Raw genomic sequence first — 26597 nt, 5'->3', positions numbered from 1 at the left:
TCCCTCTTGAGTGTGCCCCCTCATTTTTCTTATTCTAAATTGGGAATTGTATTTCAACCCAGAACAAAAAATGTGCTTTGACGGACACTAAATAACTTTCCCAGCCACAACAGGTCAGCGGTAACGAGAGATTTAGCGGGATATAAATTTGAGGCCTAGTATTTAGGCGCTGGGTGACCGGTATGGATTTACTAACAGAATTAGACTTGGAAATGCACAGTAGCGTGTGTGTGAAGTTATTCTGAATGACCCTATGTGCACCTTGAATATTATATACCCTTTTAGGGATAGATTTCAAATAGCTCTGATATAGCAGAAACCACTAAATTATGAAATTGCTAAATTGGGAATTGTATTTCAACCCTGAACAAAAAATGTGCTTTGACGGACACTAAATAACTTTCCCAGCCACAACAGGACAGCGGTAACGAGAGATTTAGCGGGATATAAATTTGAGGCCTAGTATTTAGGCGCTGGGTGACCGGTATGGATTTACTAACAGAATTAGACTTGGAAATGCACAGTAGCGTGTGTTTGAAGTTATTCTGAATGACCCTATGTGCACCTTGAATATTATATACCCTTTTAGGGATAGATTTCAAATAGCTCTGATATAGCAGAAACCACTAAATTATGAAATTGCTAAATTGGGAATTGTATTTCAACCCTGAACAAAAAATGTGCTTTGACGGACACTAAATAACTTTCCCAGCCACAACAGGACAGCGGTAACGAGAGATTTAGCTGGATATAAATTTGAGGCCTAGTATTTAGGCGCTGGGTGACCGGTATGGATTTAGTGACAGAATTAGACTTGGAAATGCACAGTAGCGTGTGTGTGAAGTTATTCTGAATGACCCAATGTGCACCTTGAATATTATATACCCTTTTAGGGATAGATTTCAAATAGCTCTGATATAGCAGGAACCACTAAATTATGAAATTGCTAAATTGGGAATTGTATTTCAACCCAGAACAAAAAATGTGCTTTGACGGACACTAAATAACTTTCCCAGCCACAACAGGACAGCGGTAACGAGAGATTTAGCGGGATATAAATTTGAGGCCTAGTATTTAGGCGCTGGGTGACCGGTATGGATTTAGTGACAGAATTAGACTTGGAAATGCACAGTAGCGTGTGTGTGAAGTTATTCTGAATGACCCTATGTGCACCTTGAATATTATATACCCTTTTAGGGATAGATTTCAAATAGCTCTGATATAGCAGGAACCACTAAATTATGAAATTGCTAAATTGGGAATTGTATTTCAACCCTGAACAAAAAATGTGCTTTGACGGACACTAAATAACTTTCCCAGCCTCAACAGGACAGCGGTAATGAGAGATTTAGCGGGATATAAATTTGAGGCCTAGTATTTAGGCGCTGGGTGACCGATATGGATTTACTAACAGAATTAAACTTGGAAATGCACAGTAGCGTGTGTGTGAAGTTATTCTGAATGACCCTATGTGCACCTTGAATATTATATACCCTTTTAGGGATAGATTTCAAATAGCTCTGATATAGCAGAAACCACTAAATTATGAAATTGCTAAATTGGGAATTGTATTTCAACCCTGAACAAAAAATGTGCTTTGACGGACACTAAATAACTTTCCCAGCCACAACAGGACAGCGGTAACGAGAGATTTAGCGGGATATAAATTTGAGGCCTAGTATTTAGGCGCTGGGTGACCGGTATGGATTTACTAACAGAATTAGACTTGGAAATGCACAGTAGCGTGTGTTTGAAGTTATTCTGAATGACCCTATGTGCACCTTGAATATTATATACCCTTTTAGGGATAGATTTCAAATAGCTCTGATATAGCAGAAACCACTAAATTATGAAATTGCTAAATTGGGAATTGTATTTCAACCCTGAACAAAAAATGTGCTTTGACGGACACTAAATAACTTTCCCAGCCACAACAGGACAGCGGTAACGAGAGATTTAGCTGGATATAAATTTGAGGCCTAGTATTTAGGCGCTGGGTGACCGGTATGGATTTAGTGACAGAATTAGACTTGGAAATGCACAGTAGCGTGTGTGTGAAGTTATTCTGAATGACCCAATGTGCACCTTGAATATTATATACCCTTTTAGGGATAGATTTCAAATAGCTCTGATATAGCAGGAACCACTAAATTATGAAATTGCTAAATTGGGAATTGTATTTCAACCCAGAACAAAAAATGTGCTTTGACGGACACTAAATAACTTTCCCAGCCACAACAGGACAGCGGTAACGAGAGATTTAGCGGGATATAAATTTGAGGCCTAGTATTTAGGCGCTGGGTGACCGGTATGGATTTAGTGACAGAATTAGACTTGGAAATGCACAGTAGCGTGTGTGTGAAGTTATTCTGAATGACCCTATGTGCACCTTGAATATTATATACCCTTTTAGGGATAGATTTCAAATAGCTCTGATATAGCAGGAACCACTAAATTATGAAATTGCTAAATTGGGAATTGTATTTCAACCCTGAACAAAAAATGTGCTTTGACGGACACTAAATAACTTTCCCAGCCTCAACAGGACAGCGGTAATGAGAGATTTAGCGGGATATAAATTTGAGGCCTAGTATTTAGGCGCTGGGTGACCGATATGGATTTACTAACAGAATTAAACTTGGAAATGCACAGTAGCGTGTGTGTGAAGTTATTCTGAATGACCCTATGTGCACCTTGAATATTATATACCCTTTTAGGGATAGATTTCAAATAGCTCTGATATAGCAGAAACCACTAAATTATGAAATTGCTAAATTGGGAATTGTATTTCAACCCTGAACAAAAAATGTGCTTTGACGGACACTAAATAACTTTCCCAGCCACAACAGGACAGCGGTAACGAGAGATTTAGCGGGATATAAATTTGAGGCCTAGTATTTAGGCGCTGGGTGACCGGTATGGATTTACTAACAGAATTAGACTTGGAAATGCACAGTAGCGTGTGTTTGAAGTTATTCTGAATGACCCTATGTGCACCTTGAATATTATATACCCTTTTAGGGATAGATTTCAAATAGCTCTGATATAGCAGAAACCACTAAATTATGAAATTGCTAAATTGGGAATTGTATTTCAACCCTGAACAAAAAATGTGCTTTGACGGACACTAAATAACTTTCCCAGCCTCAACAGGACAGCGGTAATGAGAGATTTAGCGGGATATAAATTTGAGGCCTAGTATTTAGGCGCTGGGTGACCGATATGGATTTACTAACAGAATTAAACTTGGAAATGCACAGTAGCGTGTGTGTGAAGTTATTCTGAATGACCCTATGTGCACCTTGAATATTATATACCCTTTTAGGGATAGATTTCAAATAGCTCTGATATAGCAGAAACCACTAAATTATGAAATTGCTAAATTGGGAATTGTATTTCAACCCTGAACAAAAAATGTGCTTTGACGGACACTAAATAACTTGCCCAGCCACAACAGTACAGCGGTAACGAGAGATTTAGCGGGATATAAATTTGAGGCCTAGTATTTAGGCGCTGGGTGACCGGTATGGATTTAGTGACAGAATTAGACTGGGATATGGCCAAAAAATAACCACACTATTGCTGGTTAAATGCACTTGGTGACGGGCGCAGCTTGCCCCTGATGTAGTATATGGCCAAAAAATGAACAGACTATTGCTGGTTAAATGCACTTGGTGTCACAGCTTGACCAACCACACTACTGAGGGTTAAATGCACTTGGTGACGGGCGCAGCTTGCCCCTGATGTAGTATATGGCCAAAAAATGAACAGACTATTGCTGGTTAAATGCACTTGGTGACAGGCGCAGCTTGCCCCTGATTTAGTATATGGCCAAAAAATGAACAGACTATTGCTGGTTAAATGCACTTGGTGTGATAGCTTGACCAACCACACTACTGAGGGTTAAATGCACTTGGTGACGGGCGCAGCTTGCCCCTGATGTAGTATATGGCCAAAAAATGAACAGACTATTGCTGGTTAAATGCACTTGGTGTCACAGCTTGACCAACCACACTACTGAGGGTTAAATGCACTTGGTGACGGGCACAGCTTGCCCCTGATGTAGTATATGGCCAAAAAATGAACAGACTATTGCTGGTTAAATGCACTTGGTGACGGGCGCAGCTTACCCCTGATTTAGTATATGGCCAAAAAATGAACAGACTATTGCTGGTTAAATGCACTTGGTGTCACAGCTTGACCAACCACACTACTGAGGGTTAAATGCACTTGGTGACGGGCGCAGCTTGCCCCTGATGTAGTATATGACCAAAAAATAAACAGACTATTGCTGGTTAAATGCACTTGGTGTGACAGCTTCACCCTGATATAGGCTTTAGCCAAAAAACAACTACACCATTGAGGGTTAAATGCACTTGGTGACAGGCGCAGCTTGCCCCTGATGTAGTATATGGCCAAAAAATAAACAGACTATTGCTGGTTAAATGCACTTGGTGTGACAGCTTCACCCTGATGTAGGCTTTAGCCAAAAAACAACCACACCATTGAGGGTTAAATGCACTTGGTCGCAGCTTGTGCTGGCGCACCACAAGACACAAAATGGCCGCCGATCACCCCAGAAAAATGTGACTGACAAACGGTCTGGGCAGCCTAAAAACAGTGAGCAATTGAGTATCAGCAGCTCAATGACCCACAGCTGCAGATCGATCAATTATCAAGTCCTTGGAGGAGTTAATGAGCCTAATCTCGCCCTACTGTCGCAGCCGCAACCTCTCCCTACGCTAATCAGAGCAGAGTGACGGGCGGCGCTATGTGACTCCAGCTTAAATAGAGGCTGGGTCACATGGTGCTCTGGCCAATCACAGCCATGCCAATAGTAGGCATGGCTGTGACGGCCTCTTGGGGCAAGTAGTATGACGCTTGTTGATTGGCTGCTTTGCAGCCTTTCAAAAAGCGCCAAGAAAGCGTCACAAAAGCGCCAAGAAAGCGACGAACACCGAACCCGAACCCGGACTTACGAAAATGTCCGGGTTCGGGTCCGTGTCACGGACACCCCAAAATTCGGTACGAACCCGAACTATACAGTTCGAGTTCGCTTATCCCTAGTGACCAGCAGAGACTCAAAAGTACCTAGACACAGTCGTATGATTAAAGGCGCCTAATTGTCCTTTACCACATTCCTCTATGGACATAGTGGACCTGAACATCTTCAGGAAAGCATCCTGCATAAATAAATGTAGCGAGAGTTTGCCTGCCACGAGGGAGAACTCCCATATTGGATTGCTCAACATAAGTAAGAAAACATTATATTCAGTACCTGAGTGCTAGCAAGTGGACCTAGTGTAAAACTATATCAGCAACAATCTATTTCTAGCCTGTTAGAGCAACTGACTTAACTGACAACTGCCTAGCTTGATAAGAGAATTACAACATATTTGATATTTAAACTATTACCTTCTTCTGTACTAGGGGACTATACTGACTACCTGGAGACAAGTAATTTAGTAAAAGTTCTGTTTACTAGAATTGACTCCTTATCCTTTCTACCAACTTAATTTGCACCTAATGGTACTGGCATCATGAACACAGGGGCTCAGCCACCAATGCACCTTAAGCATACCCACTACCATCAAGGGCACCTCAACTTCCATCTGGCTGGTGTTCCCTGCTATTGAGAGTGTCCCGGAGGATTTAGTGCTGTCTTACCCATCACTGCACGCCGACCCAGGGAGGCTCTGCTAACCGTGAGAACTAAAAACTACTACTACCCCCATCGGCCCACCGTAGCCTCATTTCTTGCCCCTGTGGACTCGGTTGCTGCAATTACAGCTTTCTTGGTCTCAGTCATGAAAAGCTGCTACGGGAGCGCATCATATAATGGCATAAAAGAAAGGTGCCCAATAAAAAATAATATTAAATATATGTTGGTTGGCTCAGAAATTAATTAGTTATTTGCAGTTAGATAGGCCCATTGCTAAAACTGAAAAACTAGCCTGGTAATGAAGTGGAGTAAACACTCCGGTAATTAATAAGAGACAGCACCCCTTTGGTGAGGCCTTTTTCACACTTGCGTTGTCCGGATCCGGCGTGTACTCCACTTGCCGGAATTACACACCCGATCCGGAAAAACGCAAGTGAACTGAAAGCATTTGAAGACGGATCCGTCTTCAAAATGCGTTCAGTGTTACTATGGCACCCAGGACTCTATTAAAGTCCTGGTTGCCATAGTAATAGTGGGGAGCGGGGGAGCGGTATACTTACAGTCCGTGCGGCTCCCGGGGCGCTCCAGAATGACGTCAGAGCGCCCCATGCGCATGGATGACGTGCCATGCGATCACGTCATCCATGCGCGTGGGGCGCCCTGACGTCTCTCTGAAGCACCCCGGGAGCCGCACGGATGGTAACTATACTGCTCCCGGCTCCCCACTACACTTTACCATGGCTGCCAGGACTTTAGCGTCCCGGCAGCCATGGTAACCATTCAGAAAAAGCTAAACGTCGGATCCAGCAATGCGCATTAATTCCGGATCCGGCCTTGCGGCAAGTGTTCAGGATTTTTGGCCGGAGCAAAAAGAGCAGCATGCTGAGGTATTTTCTCTGGCCAAAAAACGTTCCGGTCCGGAACTGAAGACATCCGGATTTCTCTCCATTCAGAATGCATGGGGATAATCCTGATCAGGATTCTTCCGGCATAGAGCCCCGACGACGAAACTCTATGCCGGAAGAAAAGAACTCAAGTGTGAAAGAGCCCTAAGGAAGATAGTCTAGATAATGTTTGTTGATGAGTTGTATGAGAACAGCTTGTGTTTGAGGGCTGAAATGTATAGCTGTGTTTGTGTTGGTTCTTGTGGTAGGGGCAATGGTAGCTGTGGAAGTGGCACTATAGCCAAATATGGAGCTGGGAATCATGAGGAAGCCCATGATATATCAAAGTCTAAGAAAAGTGGTGTGGATGTTGATGACAATGATGATTGTGTGCTATATAGGTCCTGACAACTGGATCAGAGTGATGAGGAGGTGATAATGACATCAGAGGAGTAAGGTAGTGGCGATAAATAGTGGAACTGGTGCATAAAAAAAAACTGCCGAGGCAGATCTAATTTTGAGGAGGTGAGAAGGTGATGCCATTGCTGCTGTTGTTATAGGCTTAAAAGCTGTCAGAGCTAAGGCAACTTTGAGCTAGGCATCTCACATTAAGGAATTTTTTTCTACGTTGCTAGCCAACAGAAGCATGTGCAAGCTCTGCAGGAAAAGAATAAGATGTGATAGTTCAGAAACAAATGTAGGAAGGAAACAACAGTATGCTGTGACTACTACTACCCCTACATAGCCGAACATCTCCAGCCCTGTCCATCATGTTTCATACTGTGCTGCTGCCGTTACTACTAGCCTATACAGACGCACATCTCCAGACTCTTGCTGTTGGAAACCCTACCCCACACAATATGACAAACCTGAAACAGCTCCCCAAAATAGCATGATTTTTTTTATAGCAGTTGTAAAAAGCATTTCTTTTTTTCTTCTTTGCTTTCAATTATGTATTTTTTTTTATATCACCAATCCTCTTACTACTCCCCAAAAAAGTATAATTTTGGACCGAACAAGTCATTACTTTATGCTATGTGTGTATAAACATTGGCAGGAATCTGTCCCCCCCCCCCCAAAAAAAAAGGAGATAGCTTTTGTACCAGTTTTTAATTTTAAAAGACTGTTTGTTACTAGTGTTTTGGGCGTGAAAATTTTGATCGCAAATTTTAATCGCGAATATCTCCACTTCGAGAATTTGCGAATTTTTTTATTATAGTGCTATATATTCGTATTCACTAATATTCTAGATTTTATTTTACTTCAACATATGATCCCTCCCTGCTTCTTGCTTGTGGGCCAATCAGAAGGCTACAATGCACTCTGCGGTCTTACAAACTCTCATACTGGTGTAAATTGAGAGATTAGCCAACATATCCTGCACCACGCCAAGGTTTCTCAAGTAGCTCGGGACTAGGGTTGAGCGAACCCGAACAGTAAAGTTTGGGTTTGTACCGAACTTTAGGATTTTTGGACCCCAGACCCGAACACAGCCTTTCAGTAAAAGTTTGGATTCGGTGTTCGGCTATTTTATGGCGCTTTTTGAAAGGCTTCAAAGCAACTAATCAACAAGCGTTTAACTCTGTGCCCTTAGAAGCCATCAAAGCCATGCCTACTAATGGCATGGCTGTGATTGGCCAATGCAGCATGTGACCCCGCCTCTATATAAGCTGGAGTCACGTAGCACTGCACATCACTCTGCTCTGATTATTGTAGGGATAGGATGCTGCTGCTGTGAGGGAGAGAATAGGACAGAATCTTTCATCAGAAGTGCTTGTTACCTCAGCGATCTACCTAGATTTTGTTTTGTGGGTGCAGTGCACAATCTGTTTACCCTGCCCTGAGCCCAGTGACCGAGAAAAATAACTTTTATCCGTGTGTTAGTTATTTTATGCAAGTTCTGTGCAACAGCACAGAATGTGTGTATTTGTGACAGTCAAATAGAAGCTTGAACTACAATGGGTTTAAAAAAAATCACAAATTTTTGGCAAGACCCTACATCTGTGGCCTTTGCAGCATTAGTCAGTGTGCAATTTAAGCTATAAATACAGCAATAATTTTCTGGGTTTTAAAAAACACAAATTTTTGCCAATACCCTCCATCTGGGCCCTCTGCCGCATTAGTCAGTGTGTAATTTAAGCTAGAAATACAGCAATAATTATCTGGGTTTTAAAAAACACCCTTTTAGGGCAAAATACTCAATATTACAGCCCTTGCTGCATCTGTACGTGTGAAAGCGTTATATACTGTTGTCATATTCTGTTATAAAAAAAACACCCTTTTTGGGCAAAATACTTAATTTGCGGCCCTGTCTGTATCTGTCAGTGTGAAATACATGCTTAAGATACTGCTGTGCTATTCTGATATTAAAAAAAGACCCATTTTGTGCAAAATACTTAATTTGCTGCCTTGTCTGCATCTGTCAGTGTGAAATTCAAGCGTCATATACTGCTGTCATATTCTGTTATAAAAAATACACCCTTTTTGGGCAAAGTACTTAATATTGCAGCCTTTGCTGCATCTGTGATTGTTAAAAACAAGCTTGAAATACTTCAAGAATTTTCTGGGTTTTAAAAAACCTATTTTTGGCAATACCCTGCATCTGGGCCCTCTGCCGCATTCGTCAGTGTGCAATTTAAGCTAGAAATACAGCTGTAATTTTCTGGGTCTTAAAAAACTAAGTTTTTGGGCAAAATACTCAATTTTACAGCCCTTGCTGCATCTGTACGTGTAAAATTCAAGCGTTATATACTTCTGTCATTGTCTGTTATTAAAAAAACACACTTTTTGAGAAAAATATTTAATTTGCGGCCTTGTCTGCATCTGTCAGTGTAAAATTATAGCGTTATATACTGCTGTCATATTCTGTTATTAAAAAAGATACCCTTTTTGGGCAAAATACTTAATTTGCAGCCTTGTCTACATCTGTCAGTGTGAGATACACTCTTTAGATACAGCTGTGCTATTCTGGTATGAAAAAAACACCCATTTTGGGCAAAATACTCCATTTTACAGCCCTTGCTGTATCTGTACATGTAAAATTCAAGTGTTATACACCCTTTAGATACTGTTATTCTATTCTGCTATTAAAAAAAACTCCTATTTAGGGCAAAAATCTTAATTTTGCAGCCTTTTCTGCATATGTCATTGTGATATACACCCTCTAGATACTGTTGTTCTATTCTGTTATTAAAACAAGCACCCATTTTGGGCAAGATCCTACATTTGAGAAATATGAGAAGAGCATCAAATAAGGGACATGGCCCCGGAAGTGGTGCTGCTGGAGGAGCTCCTGTTGCAGGGAGAGGATGTGGTCGATCTGTGCCAGCTACACGCTCAAGTAAAACACCTTCCCCAGGTGCAAGTAGGTGACAGAACCTTCAGTGGTATTTGGTCAGGCCTAATGCAGCTCTACGAATGGTGAAGCCAGAACAAGTACAGGCGTTAGTAGATTGGGTTGCTGACAGTGCCTCCAGTTCCTTTACATTGTCTCCCACCCAGTATCCTGCTGAAAGATCAGAGTTGGCACCTGTAGCCAATGTCCATCAGTCTTTCACCTCACCCCCTTGCAAATCAGCCAAGCAGTCTGAGCCCCAAGTCATGCAGCAGTCTCTTCTGCTTTTTGATGACTGTGTTAGCAGGCTTTCCCAGGCCATCCACCTAGCCCAGAAGTGGAAGAGATTGAGTGCACCGATGCCCAACCACTTATGTTTCAAGATGAGTACATTGGAGGACCACCGCAACACGTCTGGGTGGAAGATGATGTGGAGGACTATAAGGTCCTCGACCCCACATGGAATCAAGGTCATGCGAGAGACCTGTGCAGTTCGGAGGAAGAGGATCTGCCAGCAACACCACCTCCTGGTTCACCAAGCATCTCCACAATGTCCAAAGGAAGCGTTCAGCTCTCCATCTCCCAAACACTGGAGCGGAAAAGGAAGTACCCCCCTACCCACCTGCGATCCCTGGTCCTGAATGCTAGCATTTCAAAATTACTGTCCTTTGAAATGATGTCATTCCATCTGGTGGAGATGGAGAGTTTTAACCCCTTAAGGACTTGGCCATTTTTTGCAAATCTGACCAGTACTGATAACTTTAAAATGCTTTGCCTTATCCAGGCCATTCTGAGATTGTTTTTTCGTCACATAGCGTACTTCATGACACTAGTAAAATGAAGTAAAAAAAATGATATCATTTTTATTTATAAAGAAAATAACAAATTTACCAAAAATTTCAAATTGCAATTTTCCAAGTTTCAATTTCTCTACTTCTATTATACATATTAATATCTCCAAAAATAGTTATTACTTTACATTCCCCATATGTCTACTTCGTTTTTGGATCATTTGGGGAATTATATTTTATTTTTGGGAATGTTACAAGGCTTAGAAATTTTGAAGCAAATATAAAAAAAAAATCTGAAATTTTCAAAAAGACTATTTTTAGGGACCAGTTCAGGTCTGAAGTCACTTTGCGAGGCTTACATAATAGAAACCACCCAAAAATGACCCCATTCTATAAACTACACCCCTCATGGTATTCAAAACTGATTTTATAAACTTTGTTAACCCTTTAGGTGTTCCCCATATGTGGTCATAAACCGCTGTACGGGCACACGGCAGGGCGCAGAAGGAAAGGAATGCCATACGGTTTTTGGAAGGCAGATTTTGCTGGACTGTTTTTTCTGACACAATGTCCCATTTGAAGCCCCCTGATGCACCCCTAGAGTAGAAACTCAATAAAAGTGACCCCATCTAAGAAACTAGACCCCTCAAGGTATTCAAAACTGATTTTACAAACATTGTTAACCCTTTAGGTGTTCCTCAAGAATTAATGGAAAATAAAGATACAATTTCAAAATTTCACTTTTTTGGCAGATTTTTCCATTTTAATAATTTTTTTCCAGTTACAAAGCAAGGGTTAACAGCCAAACCAAACCCCTTTGTTGGGAAGGCCATAAAAAGCTCTGATGCAACCAATTACCTTCAGAAGTCACATAATTTGTGAACTGATGTCCGCCTGTGTGCAATCTACCGTATTTTTCGCTTTATAAGACACACTTTTCCCCCCAAAGAGTGGGGGGGAAATGGCAGTGCGTCTTAAAAAACGATGGTTGACTTTTTTTTTACAGGGCTGACACTGATATATCGCCGGCCGCTATGCTGCACAGCGTGGCCGGCGATACATCAGTTACAGTACGGGGAGGGAGGAGGGGCTGGAGGCAACTTACAGCAGGGCCCGGTGCAGTCACTATATTACACCGGGCCCTGCGCACAGAAGTCTCTTTGTATGTAAAGTCTTTCTTTAATCCTGAATCAATCCTTTTGATAAACTAGCCTAATCGCCTGCATCAGTATTCACTATGAATGTAGCGTGCGGTCTGGCCGGCACAAGACTTCATCCTGCTCCTGCTTGCTTAATCAAGTTGGAGGAGCGTGACTGACTGAGTAACGTCAGTCACGCGCCAGCCGGACCGCACGCTGCATTCATAGTGAGTACTGATGCAGGCGATTAGGCTAGTTTATCAAAAGGAGAGCGATTGATTCAGGATTAAAGAAAGACTTTACATACAAAGAATAAAGTACTGTAATGTTGTGAAACATAAGGCCATGAGGGGGACCAGCATAATATGCTATATGTGTGTCATCCACACATATAGCATCTTATGCTGGCCCACATCATGGCCCTATGTCACAGCATACAACCCCCAAAACAGTGCATCATCCACAGATCTCTCATAACAGTGCGTCATCCACAGAGCTCCATAACGGTGTCATCCCCAGACCACCATTAGTTTATTATTTTCCTCCTCAAAAACATAGGTGCGTCTTATAATCAGGTGCGTCTTATAAAGCGAAAAATACGGTAAGTGTCACATTATCTGTCATTACATATACACACCTTCTTTGAAAGAAGCCAAAGGCTGCAACACCTAAGCAAGAGACATCACTAACCAAACTCTGCCATGAAGACCAAGGAACTCTCCAAACAAGTAAGGGACAATGTTGTTGAGAAGTACAAGTCAGGGTTAGGATATAAGAAAATATTCAAATCTTTGATGATCCTCAGGAGCACCATCAAATCTATCATATCCAAATAGAAAGAACATGGCACAACGGCAAACCTGCCAAGAGACACCCAAAGAACACCATCCCCACAGTGAAACATGGTGGTGGCAGCATCATGATGTGGGGATGGGACTGGGAAACTGGTCAGAGTTGAGCGAAACCTTCCAGCAGGACAATGACCCCAAACACACTGCTAAAGCAACACTTGAGTGGTTTAAGGGGAAACATGTAAATGTGTTGGAATGGCCTAGTTAAAGCCCAGATCTCAATCCAATAAAAAAATCTGTGGTCAGACTTAAAGATTGCTGTTCACAAGCGCAAACCATCCAACTTGAAGGAGCTGGAGCAGTTTTGCAAGGAGGAATGTGCAAAAATTCCACTGGTAAGATGTGGCAAGCTCATAGAGACTTATCCAAAGAGACTTGGAGCTGTGATTGCCGCAAAAGGTGGCTCTACAAAGTATTGACTTTAGGGGGGTGAATAGTTATGCATATTGACTTTTTCTGTTATTTTGTCCTATTTGTTCTTTGCTTCACAATAAAAAAATAAAAAAAAATCATCTTCAAAGTTGTGGGCATGTTCTGTAAATTAAATGATGCAAATCCTCAAACATTCCATGTTAATTCCAGGTTGTGAGGCACCAAAATATGAAAAAAGTCAAGGGGGTGAGTACTTTTGCAAGGAACTGTAGTGTAGCTGATAGGTTCTGCTGTCCATACATACATGCTACAGACATAGTGCTGTGATGTACAAGTTCACAGCTAGTGATGAGCGGCAGGGGCTATATTCAAATTTGCGATATTTCACAAATATTTTGTAGAATAATCATCATATATTCGCAAATTTCGAGAATTCGATATTATTTTATTGAATGCGAAATGGCAATGCAAATTCGTAACGTGAAATACAGGCGTGGGTCACTTTGGCTAAATTTTTCAAGCTGGTATAAGTTTCCTAAAACTGGAGAAAATGGCACTGCAGAACATTAGAATAGCTTTATATTCAGATAGAGTCAAGTGCTCCAATGAATTCGCGATTGCGCTAATCGGCAGTAATTACAATATTTTTTCGCACTACGTGCAACTTCACGTATTAGCAGGTCTGACTACAGATTACTGATTGGTGCACTAAGTATTGTTGTGAACTTGACATTGCTTCCTTCTCACTGGCCCACAAGCAAGAAGCATAGAGGAATCATGTGTTCAGATTGAAAAAATTGCTGAATATTCGATATAACGAATATAGAACTATATTCTAAATATTCGCCAATTCTCGAACTGGCGATATTCGCAATAAAAAGTAATATGTACTCAGACCTCCTAAAATGTGAAGTTGCACTTATTGTGCAAAAATATGCGCATAATTAATTGCTGATTTGCAAAATCGCGAATATATTGCAGCACATTATCTGCATATAAAGCTATTCTAATGTTCTGCCATGCCAACCATTTTCTCCAGTCTTAGGAAACTTCTAGCAGCTTGAAAAATTTTGCAGAAGTGACCCACGTAAGTATTGCGTGCGCATTATATGATTATTACATTGCCGATTTTTCGCAATCAAGAAAATAATTTATTTATAAAACATCGTAAATTCGAATATTGCCCCTGCCGCTCATCACTATTTGTTACACTGGCTACCATCAGTCTACTCATAGCCATATACTGTATGTAGTTGTCGCTCTGACATACAGATATAGTTGTAAGAGGCCCACAGAGTGTTATACACAACTCTTCAGGACAATTCGGACACTTTCAATTTGGGTGAAGTTTATTCAGACCAGATCGGATTTTTATTTTTTTTCAATTTATTTATTTTACTCACTTTTATAGTGCTGACATATTCTGCAGTGCATTATAGACATTATCATTGCTTGCTGTTTCCAATGGAGCTTACTCTTTTGGAGGAAACTTAAGTACCCAGAGGAAACCCATGTACTGTAAACATGTGGAAAGCATAAAAACTCCATGCATTGTCTTGGTCGGATTCAAACCTAGGACCCCAGCTAACCACTGAGCTGCCATGCTGCCTATGGTCTCTAATCTTTAGTTTTTAAGTCATCCCTCAGCCATCTTTTTTTCAAAACTAAATAGCCATAATTTTGATTATCTTTCGCTGTACTGTATTCCACTAATTCCATTTATTACTTTATTTTCCTGCCTTTGAACCATCAAGCTCTGCTATGTATTTCACGTGCACAGGTACCCAAATGATGCACAATATTCCATTTGAGGGCTGACTAGTTATTAGTGGTAGAGCTATGTTGTCGTCATATGCCTTTATGTCCCTTTTGATGCACCACATCATCTCAGTAGCCTTGAATGGAAATGCCTGACACTAGTTGCTACAGTTACAGGGGCCGTCCAACTTAAATGAAAAATTCAGCAGCCCCCCACCCTGGAATTGTGGAGGGAAGAAAATTTAGCTACTACCTGCCGCTGGGTTCCAACTCCTTCAGTTCGCCGCACCACAGAAATATTCAAGCAATTTAAAAACAATAGTGTTTAAACTTGCAGAACCTATAGTTTCCAGGCTCACTTTTAAAATTTTTGATTATATGAATCTGATGATTTTGCTTCGACCAGCCAACCATCAATTGTGTATGGTGGTGTTCAAAGAAGGACTAGCCACTTTGTATTTCCAATTGCCAGATCCTTTGTTTCTGAGTGAGATAAGCCACCATCACTGGAGTCTGTCAGGAGCTTATCCCCGCTCTCCATTAGGAAGCTACACATGCACAACTGAGTCCAGGGTGCATGTGTAGATCAGGAGGATTTGCTATTAGTTTGGCCCATAGCTATCTAAGGCTTATGTTTCTAGTAGTCCTCCTTTGATATTATATTTCATCTCTGACCTGGAACAATGGAGGATAACCACTGGAGATGATGGAGCAGAAATACCGTAGTAGTATTTTCTATCAAGAACAGTTACATCTGGATTTGTTCTGGATTTTGCTATATATTTTCAGTACACTGCATTGTGGAAATCTGCAGCATAAATTGACATGATGTGGATTTTTTTATGCAACATATGGATGAAAATTTTAAAATGTCATTCACTTTTTAACTACTGTACACACTCAGATTGGGTCACTGTCACTAGTGGAGTACCTCAGGGTGAGTATCGGGCCCTATTCTCCAATATATTTATCAATTATCTTGTAGAAGGCTTGCATAGTAAAGTATAAATTTTTACAAATGACACTAAACTGTGTAAAGTAATTAACACTGAAGAGGACAGTATACTACTACAGAGGGATCTGGATAGACTGGAGGCTTGGGCAGATAAGTGGCAGATGAGGTTTAACACTGACAAATGTAAAGTTGTGCACATGGGAAGGAATAATGCAAGTCACCCGTATATACTAAATGGTAAAACACTCGGTAACACTGACATGGAAAAGGATCTAGGAATTTTAGTGAACAGTAGTGTTGAGCGCGAATATTCGAATATCGAATTTTTTTCGCGAATATCGGCACTTCGCTAATTCGCGAATATTTCGAATATAGTGATATAAATTCGATATTTCGAATATTCGTTTTTTTTTTTTTTTTTTAGTGTTATATTTTTTTCTTTCCCACTTCCCTAAAGTTGTTCTTACCTGTCCTTTGGATTCCTGGCTTCCTGGCTGCTCCAGTCAGTGCCCGTTGCCGCTTCTGCCGACTTCCATGCTCATGGAGCGTCCCCATCACCATGGGAACATCTCCATATACTAGAATGTACTGTCGGATTTGAGAATTACGTTGAAATCGCAATTCGATTTTTTCAAGTTATAATAATCGAATTTCGATTTTAACTTAGCACTGCTATATGCCATATTAGTTAGCCTAATATGGCATATAGCAGTGCTAAGTTAAAATCGAAATTCGATTATTATAACTTGAAAAAATCGAATTGCGATTTCAACGTAATTCTCAAATCCGACAGTACATTCTAGTATATGGAGTCGTTCCCATGGTGATGGGGACGCTCCATAACTAAGCATGGAATATGGCTTCAATGGCTTGGTAGAATTAGCGAATTGACGAATATATTCGTTATATTCCACAAAACGAATATAACGAATGTATTCGTCATATTCCACAAAACGAAGATAACGAATGTATTCGTCATATATCACAAAACGAAGATAACGAAGTATTCTGCATCTTCATTTTAGCTACCTATTCATCAATTTCGCTAATTCTAGCAATGATATAGGAAAGTTGACTATAGAGACAGCTAAGTTTAATTCGCTATGCGATTATATGACTGCTTTTTTTTATAAATAGTATAATTATAATAATTATCAGGTATTATAATTATTCTATTTATTTAAAAAAAAGCAGTAATATAATCGCATAGCGAATTAAACTTAGCTGTCTCTATAGTCAACTTTCCTATATCATTGCTAGAATTAGCGAAGTTGATGAATAGGTAGCTAAAACGAAGATGCAGAATACTTCGTTATCTTCGTTTTGTGGAATATGACGAATACATTCGTTATATTCGTTTTGTGGAATATAACGAATATATTCGTCAATTCGCTAATTCTACCAAGCCATTGAAGCCAACCATATAGTAAACCAGGTCCAAGTTGGAATCGCAATTCGATTATGTCAAGTTATAATAATCGAATTTCGATTTTAACTTAGCACTGCTATATGCCATATTAGGCTAACTAATATGGCATATAGCAGTGCTAAGTTAAAAATCGAAATTCGATTATTATAACTTGAAAAAATCGAATTGCGATTTCAACGTAATTCTCAAATCCGACAGTACATTCTAGTATATGGAGATGTTCCCATGGTGATGGGGACGCTCCATGAGCATGGAAGTCGGCAGAAGCGGCAACGGGCACTGACTGGACAGCTAAGTTTAATTCGCTATGCGATTATATTACTGCTTTTTTTTTAAATAAATAGAATAATTATAATACCTGATAATTATTATAATTATACTATTTATAAAAAAAGCAGTAATATAATCGCATAGCGAATTATACTTAGCTGTCTCTATAGTCAACTTTCCTATATCATTGCTAGAATTAGCGAAATTGATGAATATGTAGCTAAAATGAAGATGCAGAATACTTCGTTATCTTCGTTTTGTGATATATGACGAATACATTCGTTATCTTCGTTTTGTGGAATATGACGAATACATTCGTTATATTCGTTTTGTGGAATATAACGAATATATTCGTCAATTCGCTAATTCTACCAAGCCATTGAAGCCATATTCCATGCTTATGGAGCGTCCCCATCACCATGGGAACGACTCCATATACTAGAATGTACTGTCGGATTTGAGAATTACGTTGAAATCGCAATTCGATTTTTTCAAGTTATAATAATCGAATTTCGAATTTAACTTAGCACTGCTATATGCCATATTAGTTAGCCTAATATGGCATATAGCAGTGCTAAGTTAAAATCGAAATTCGATTATTATAACTTGAAAAAATCGAATTGCAATTTCAATAGGAGAGTAGCCTTTAAGTTAAAATCGAAATTAGATTATTTAAATCGCATATTAATCGCGATAACAAGAATAATGACGAATATTCGATTTCGACGAATATAAAACGAATATTCTATCGAATATTCGCGAATTTCGTCGAAATCGAATATGGCACCTGCCGCTCATCACTAGTGAACAGCAAACTAAGCTGTAGAGACAACACAGTGTCAGGCAGCTGCTGCCAAGGCCAATAAGAATGGGTTGCATCAAAAGGGGCATAGATGCCCGTGATGAGAACATAGTCCTACCACTTTACAAACCACTAGTCAGACGACACATGGAGTACTGTGTACAGTTCTGGTCTCCTGTGAACAAGGCAGACATAGCAGAGCTGGAGAATGTCCAGAGGAGGGCAACTAAAGTAATAACTGTAATGGGGCAACTACAGTACCCAGAAAGATATCAACATTGAGGTTATTCACTTTATAATAAAGGGGACTAAGGGGAGATCTAATAACTATGTATAAATACATCAGGGGTAGGTACAGACATCACTCCCATCATCTATTTATACCCAGGACTGTGACGAGGGGACATCCTCTGCTTCTGGAGGAAAGAAGGTTTGTACACAAACATAGAAGAGGATTCTTTACGGTAAGAGCAGTGAGACTATGGAGCTCTCTGCCTGAGGAGGTGGTGATGGTGAGTACAATAAAAGAGTTTAAGAGGGGCCTGGATGTATTTCTGGAGTGTAATAATATTACAGGCTATAGCTACTAGAGAGAGATCACTGATCCAGGGATTTATTCTGATTGCCTGATTGGAGTCGGGAAGGAATTTCTTTTCCCCTAAAGTGAGAAAAATTGGCTTCTACATCACAGTTTTTTTGTTGTTTTTTTTTGCCTTCCTCTGGATCAACTTTTAGTATAACAGGCCAAACTGGATGGACAGATGTATTTTTTCAGCCTTATAAACTATGTTACTATGTTACTATATTACTATGTTACTATGTTACTGGGGCCTGATTGCATTTCATTTATAAATCATGGTTCCAGAGTCAGGAGGAAGAGTGGGGAGGCACACAATCAATGTTGTTTAAAGGGAGTCTGTCACCTCTTTTTCACCAATATATCTAAGAGCACTGCACCACAGAAGATCGCAGACACATTCCAAGCATACCTGTGTGCACCTTGTGTCTGTGATCCATGTCCAGGAAAAACACTTTTATTCTGCAGGAAAACAGCTCCCAAGTGCCCAAAGCAAACCAGACTGAAGAGGGGAGGGCTGCTTTAGCTGCTCATATCTTAGGATTGGTACCAGATAGACCTTGTTTGACAGCTGGCATTCCAACCTTTCAAACCATACCAGAACCACAGCATTATATCCACTATATCAGAAGATATTGTAAAGCTGTTAGAGTTCAAGTCAGGAGTGAAAGCTATTTTTACTTTGACTTTCAGCTGGGCACTTGGGAGCTGTTTTTCAGCAGAATAAAAGTGCTTTTCCTGGACATGGATCACAGACACCCAGTGCACACAGGTATGCTTGGAAAACGGTTGCAATCTTCTATGGGGCAGTGTTGTTAGTTATATTGGTGAAAATGAGGCGATAGACTCCCTTTAAGATCTAGTGTCAACTTACAACAGGCAGTGATGGTTTGGGGAGCCATGTCATCTGCTGGTATTGGTCCACTGTGTTATATCAAGTCCAAAGTCAGCGTGGCCATCTACCAGGAAAGTTTACAGCACTTCATGCTTCTCTTTGCTGACAAGCTTGATGGAGATGCAAAATTTCATGACCTGAACCCAGGGGCGTACATAGAAATCACTGGGCCCCATAGCAAGAATCTGAAATGGGCCCCCTAACCCTGCCCACTACCCACCCCTGGCCCATCCCACCTTTGGTCCTGGCTCCTCCCATGCCACCCCCCCATTTGCCATTAAAGAAATGTTTATATATCCCACTGAAACCATTAGGGATAAATCTTTTTATTTTATTTTTTAATTAACCAATTTTGTTGTAGTATCTAAAAATATGTATGCTGGGGATTGAGGTATTTAAGGTGCCCAGGCATTTTGGGGGGCATTGTAGGGGTTGGTTGGATAACCCATTTAACTCCTTGCTGCGGATACTGAGTGTGCACAAAGTAATCATTCATATCCCCCCCACCCCAAAGGTGACTGATGTGTTGGGGGTTTGGGGGGATATGATTGGTTGCTATGTGAACTCTCAGCATCAGCAGCAAGGAGTTAAAGGGGTTATCCAAGTGCCGCATGCCCGCTTGATTCTCAGAAGCTATCTCTGTGCTGAGTAGACGGAGGGAGCGGGGCTTTCTGTGGGCTCCTGGCCCCATAACAACGGCGTGGTCTGTCTATATTGGAGATATGCCACTGCCTGAACCCCATAGAGTCTATGGGGTATTGTCAAGTGGAAGACGAGAGACACCAGAACCAACAACGCAGACAAGCTGAAGGCGCTATCAAAGCAACGTAGGCAACTCAGCAATGCCACGGAATGATCGTCTCCATGACATGCTGCATTGATGCAGTAATTCATACAAAAGTAGCCTCAAACAGGTATTGAATGAATATACTGTACATACTTTTTAGTAGGCCAATATTTTTGTATTAAAATTCATTTTGGTCTTATATATCGCAATTACATTTTCTGAGATATTGACTTTTTATTGACTGAAAGCCATAATCAGCAACACTAAAATAAATACAGACGTGGACAAAATTGTTGGTACCCTTTGGTCAATGAAAGAAAAAGTCACAATGGTCACAGAAATAACTTTAATCTGACAAAAGTAATAATAAATTAAAATTCTATAAATGTTAACCAATGAAAGTCAGACATTGTTTTTCAACCATGCTTCAACAGAATTATGTAAAAAAATAAACTCATGAAACAGGCATGGACAAAAATGATGGTACCCCTAACTTAATATTTTGTTGCGCAACCTTTTGAGGCAATCACTGCAATCAAACGCTTCCTGTAACTGTCAATGAGACATCTGCACCTCTCAGCAGGTATTTTGGCCCACTCCTCATGAGCAAACTGCTCCAGTTGTGTCCGGTTTGAAGGGTGCCTTTTCCAGACTGCATGTTTCAGCTCCTTCCAAAGATGCTCAATAGGATTGAGGTCAGGGCTCATAGAAGGCCACTTTAGAATAGTCCAATTTTTTCCTCTTAGCCATTCTTGGGTGTTTTTAGCGGTGTGTTTTGGGTCATTGTCCTGTTGCAAGACCCATGACCTGCGACTGAGACCAAGCTTTCTGACACTGGCTAGTACATTTCTCTCTAGAATTCCTTGATAGTCTTGAGATTTCATTGTACCCTGCACAGATTCAAGACACCCTGTGCCAGACGCAGCAAAGCAGCCCCAGAACATAACAGAGCCTCCTCCATGTTTCACAGTAGGGACAGTGTTCTTTTCTTGATATGCTTCATTTTTTCGTCTGTGAACATACAGCTGATGTGCCTTGGCAAAAACTTCGATTTTTGTCTCATCTGTCCACAGGACATTCTCCCAGAAGCTTTGTGGCTTGTCAACATGTAGTTTGGCATATTCCAGTCTTGCTTTTTTATGATTCGTTTTCAACAATGGTGTCCTCCTTGGTCGTCTCCCATGTAGTCCACTTTGGCTCAAACAACGACGGATGGTGCGATCTGACACTGATGTTCCTTGAGCATGAAGTTCACCTTGAATCTCTTTAGAAGTCTTTCTAGGCTCTTTTGTTACCATTCGGATTATCCGTCTCTTAGATTTGTCATCAATTTTCCTCCTGCGGCCACGTCCAGGGAGGTTGGCTACAGTCCCATGGATCTTAAACTTATGAATAATATGTGCAACTGTACTCACAGGAACATCTAGTTGCTTGGAGATGGTCTTATAGCCTTTACCTTTAACATGCTTGTCTATAATTTTCTTTCTGATCTCTTGAGACAGCTCTTTCCTTTGCTTCCTCTGGTCCATGTCGAGTGTGGTACACACCATATCACCAAACAACACAGTGATTACCTGGAGCCATATATATAGGCCCAATGGCTGATTACAAGGTTGTAGACACCTGTGATGCTAATTAGTGGACACACCTTGAATTAACATGTCCCTTTGGTCACATTATGTTCTGTGTTTTCTAGGGGTACCATCATTTTTGTCCATGCCTGTTTCATGAGTTTATTTTTTTACATAATTCTGTTGAAGCATGGTTGAAAAACAATGTCTGACTTTCATTGGTTAACATTTATAGAATTTTAATTTATTATTACTTTTGTCAGATTAAAGTTATTTCTGTGACCATTGTGACTTTTTCTTTCATTGACCAAAGGGTACCAACAATTTTGTCCACGTCTGTAAGTGCTTGAAATTAATCACTCTGTGTATCTATATAATAATATTTTTTTTAATTGAATTGCTGAAATAAATGAATTTATTGATGATATTTTGAGATGCACTAGCATTCCCTATTTGTGTTCACATTGTGATAAAGTATAAAGAAAAAGAACATACCTAGACAAACTGGTGCTGAAGACCACACACCATTAAAACAGGTCACAAATCTATTTCCTTCAAGGATATAATATTCTGGGCATCTAAATTCCACTTTTTCACCAGATTTATAGTTAGCTTTTCTAATATCCAAAGTGTCTCCATATTGCACATTTGGTGGTGGACCACATTGCGCCCCAGTTCCTAAAAAGAAATAATTAAGCAAAGGTAATAAATTAATATAATCATTGAAAACCAAACATTTGACAGTTTAGTTTTTGCTTAGGCTAGTTTTACATTATCGATCGAGAGCACCGGCAGGTTGTTCCGGCAAGGAGCAGCCTGCCAGAGTTCTCTGGATTATGTATTGCCGGAAGCTGCCTGAAGGTCCGTCAACCACAATAACTTTAATAAGGACCAGCAGAAATCCGGCCACAGTCTGCAAATATGCCAGGAACAGTCTGCAGGAGCTTTCAAGTGCTAGTATGAAACCACAGGAGCTCTCAAGTGCCACATAGAGTACTGTGAAAAAGTTTTATAAAGGTGTGGAACAATTGCTGCAAAGTATAAATGCTTTTAAAAATGAGAAGTGTAAATAGTTTATTTTTAATTTACATTTTTTATTTTTAATAGTTTATTTTTACGCCTAGGAACCAGGTTCCCTGAAGGTACGAATTAGAAAACTGATCTCATTCTCTATGATCTACATATTCTAAGTACGCTAAAACTCTTAAAGAAGAGCTCCCACAAACATTTGTATTCTTTGGCCCATAAAAAAGGTACATGATGTAAATTGTAGTCAAGGTAATCCTCTTATTGGTGCTGTAGTTCTGAGCCATTTACGTATGTCTTTATGCCACAATAGTGGCGTAAAAAATTTGCTAATTATGTCCACATGCAACATTTGGTGCATATTTTTGCGACATTTGGTCAAATGTTTGACACCTTTAGGTCTCATTTATGATGTGCGACTTTTTGTCCCAAAAAATTGCTTCTCTACGCAAGGCAACCCCTGGTGTACCTTTACAGACAAATGCATACACTTCATTGTGCTTGCATCAACCTAGCAAAGCAAAGACAGACTTAAACCCAACATCAAAACCACCATAAATGATAATTCCTCCCAGTATCTTATGTGACTGACATCCAGGCTGTCGTAGAAACGAATAGAGGAATTGATTTTTGACTGTCCACACATAGAATGCTTTATCAGTAAAAAGATTACATTCACTACAGTTTACCTTTCTATTGGGCCAGAAAATAAAAGATTTTGTGCGAGTTCTTAAATAGCATAAATAACATGAATCAGGAAAATAATTTCATGTACAGCAAATGCACTTTATTTTAGTAGACAATATCCTTGATAATTGTAAAATGAATGTCATGCATAACTCTCAAATCAAATCATGTATTTCAGTGCAGGTTTTTATTCTGATTGATAGACTTTTTGATAAACTACTGTAATTGGTCCTGGCTATTATAAAATTGCTTTGTCTATACTACATGTAGCCTCAGCGGTTTGACATGTGTAGGGATAGTAGGACTGTACTGCTTTCATGTTTTAATGTATTACAAATACATGGAAAAAGCTAAGTATGAGACTGGCACTCAATATATGGATCATATAAGAAGTAGCAATTTAATATATAATTCACAATAATGGTAGTAAAATCAGCACATAATAATGCCTATAAGGTAATGTCTGCTCTGGCTGTGCACAATAAAAACATTGTATATATCTATAAATAAAAATATAAAACACAATATCAATTCTCAATAAAAATCGCAGGATAATCGCATACTAATCGCAAGGAGTATAATAATCGTGAAAAAATTGAAAGAATCATATGCACAGAGTTCCTTAATGCAATGTCACGATGTAATTGGAGATTAACATGTAGAGGCAAATCCTTTTGGTCTTGGCAATATTTCGGAGATAACCTCCAATTGGAGAATGTATATTTCGAATCTCCTACTGTACCCCTAAATAGAAAAAGCCAGTCTCTAGGCTATAAACATTATGAGCGTGCAGTAGTTTAGTCCGGCACGGACAGTCCTGTTATTGAGGTTAGGATGTTACCAGTGGTATCGCTGACATTTGAATACAGGTGGTGAGTAAGGCGATGGTATATATCTTACCCGTAGTGGGACGGGACCGACAGCTTGAGATGTTATCTCATAAGCCACTACTCACCACACTGTACAGCTTCCTTCTCTTGCCGTTAGCGTCCTCGCTCACAAGTACGTGTCACATGGTAGTTCTCAAAGAATCGCGAGAGTAGCCTGTTCAGTCCTGTTTGTTATCGAACAATCTCCCAATAGAGGATTATGGAGCGCTCCAATCTTTGTTGTTTGTTCGAAATTCCACAGTATGTCCGGTTAATGTCGTTATGGGGGTGAATTACGCCAGACGCGTTTCAGGGACCTCTCTCCCCTTCCTCAGTGGCTATACCCCCGCTGAAACATCACATCCTTTTATAGTCCAGTCGGTACTCTCCAAAAACTGGACCGAAAAACAAATTGGATTCTTGCGGTATAGCTGAGTTTTGTATGCGATTTTTCCTGTTCATATGCATTTTTTGCATATTATCTCCACAGTGATGTGATTAAGCTAGGTGATAAAATAAACATTCCTGCAACATTGCTTTCTTTAGATAAAATCCATAATGTACATAAATCTCCAAATATCTACATAAATACACAATATTCGGGATATGCCATAGCGTAGTAAAACAAAAGAGGGGGAGAGAACAGCATACTCCTTTAAAATCTATCACGTTTAACACGCGGTTTGAGATATTTTTGTGCATTTCCCAAACATTATCTCCAAGTGGCTATAATTAAGCAAATTAATAGAAGCACATCTGACGACATTGCTTCTTTCTATAAAAAATCCATAAAATGTATACACCTAGTATAAACAATATATATAAAAACGAATATGCGGGATATATATAACTAATATAGAGGGGGAGGACTATACCCCATATTAAAACAGCCTCATGCGTGGTCTAAGTGGAAAAGGAGCTCTATATATCATGAAAAAAGACAATTAGATGCTGATTTCTGACAACATAACCATTCTTATATCGTATATATTCTGTAGCTTGATTTCATCCTCTCTATCTTGCGGTAGCTGGGGTTATGTGAGCCTTTCTCCAAGGAGGGATCACAGTGTCGATATAATGGCCAGATATGTGATCCCCCATTGGATGAAAGGCACACAACCCTTGGTCTAAAGGAAACCGAAAATCTCTAGTTCAGTGTTCAAACCTGCTGGGATCAAACTTCCCAAATCGTAAATACGCCTAGATTCCGCTCTGGACATTCTCTCCACATGTTTACCTCCTCTCCAGTGTATGTCTATCCTTTCCAAGGCCATAAATATTAGTCCTTTGGGATCTTGATTATGGACTTCTTTAAAGTGCTTTGAAAGTGAGTGTTTCAAATATCCTTTCCTTATGTTCGATACATGTTCGGATATTCTCACTTTCAAAGTTCTTTTAGAACACGGGCATTGGATGAGGTAGACAACACTGGTTGAGTTGCAAGTGAGAAAATGATTGATCTCCCATAAAAAGGAGTTTTGAGTCGATTGCACTTTTTTAGTGCTCCTAGGGGCTTTAGTGACCTTACAGCCGGCACATTGGCCGCATCTATAAAAACCCTTCAGGTTCATCCAGCTATTGGTTCCCGAAGTCTTTTTGAGTTTTGTCTTTATTGATGGGGCCACTTTTATCCCCAGATTGTGTGCCTTCGTAAAGATAATCTGTTATATTTGTTTTAACCCCTTCACACATTGTCACATACATGTACGTGAGGGAATGTGGCTTCTTGCCGCATCCTCATGTTCATGTGCAGCACGCCAGACCTGCAGGGTATAGCGACAGTGAGGTCACAGTTATGGGCAATCGAGGGTTACTCACTTTTCTGACGAGAACTCTGGGCAGGCATGCAACAGTGAAGGAGACGCAGACACTAGTTCCTCTGGGGCACACTCTGTAAATAGGGACCAGGCCTGATGGTGTGTGAGGTGCCCTGGATGT

At 40.2% G+C, this 26597-nt stretch overlaps 1 protein-coding gene across 1 annotated transcript in view; it reads right to left on the bottom strand.

Annotated features, from left to right (window-relative positions):
• The window catches only part of LOC122943634 (complement factor H-related protein 2-like), a 458972-nt gene that overhangs the window by 229272 nt on the left and 203103 nt on the right, over window positions 1-26597 (bottom strand). Inside the window, exon 6 of the mRNA XM_044301524.1 lies at window positions 22573-22755. Within this exon, the coding sequence (XP_044157459.1) occupies window positions 22573-22755 (183 nt within the window). The remainder of the gene's footprint in view (window positions 1-22572; window positions 22756-26597) is intronic.

This window comes from Bufo gargarizans, chromosome 7 (genome assembly GCF_014858855.1).
Source record: "Bufo gargarizans isolate SCDJY-AF-19 chromosome 7, ASM1485885v1, whole genome shotgun sequence".
Lineage (NCBI taxonomy): Eukaryota > Metazoa > Chordata > Amphibia > Anura > Bufonidae > Bufo > Bufo gargarizans.
Note: the sequence above shows the minus strand (reverse complement) of the source record. Positions and strands in the feature narration are given on the sequence as shown.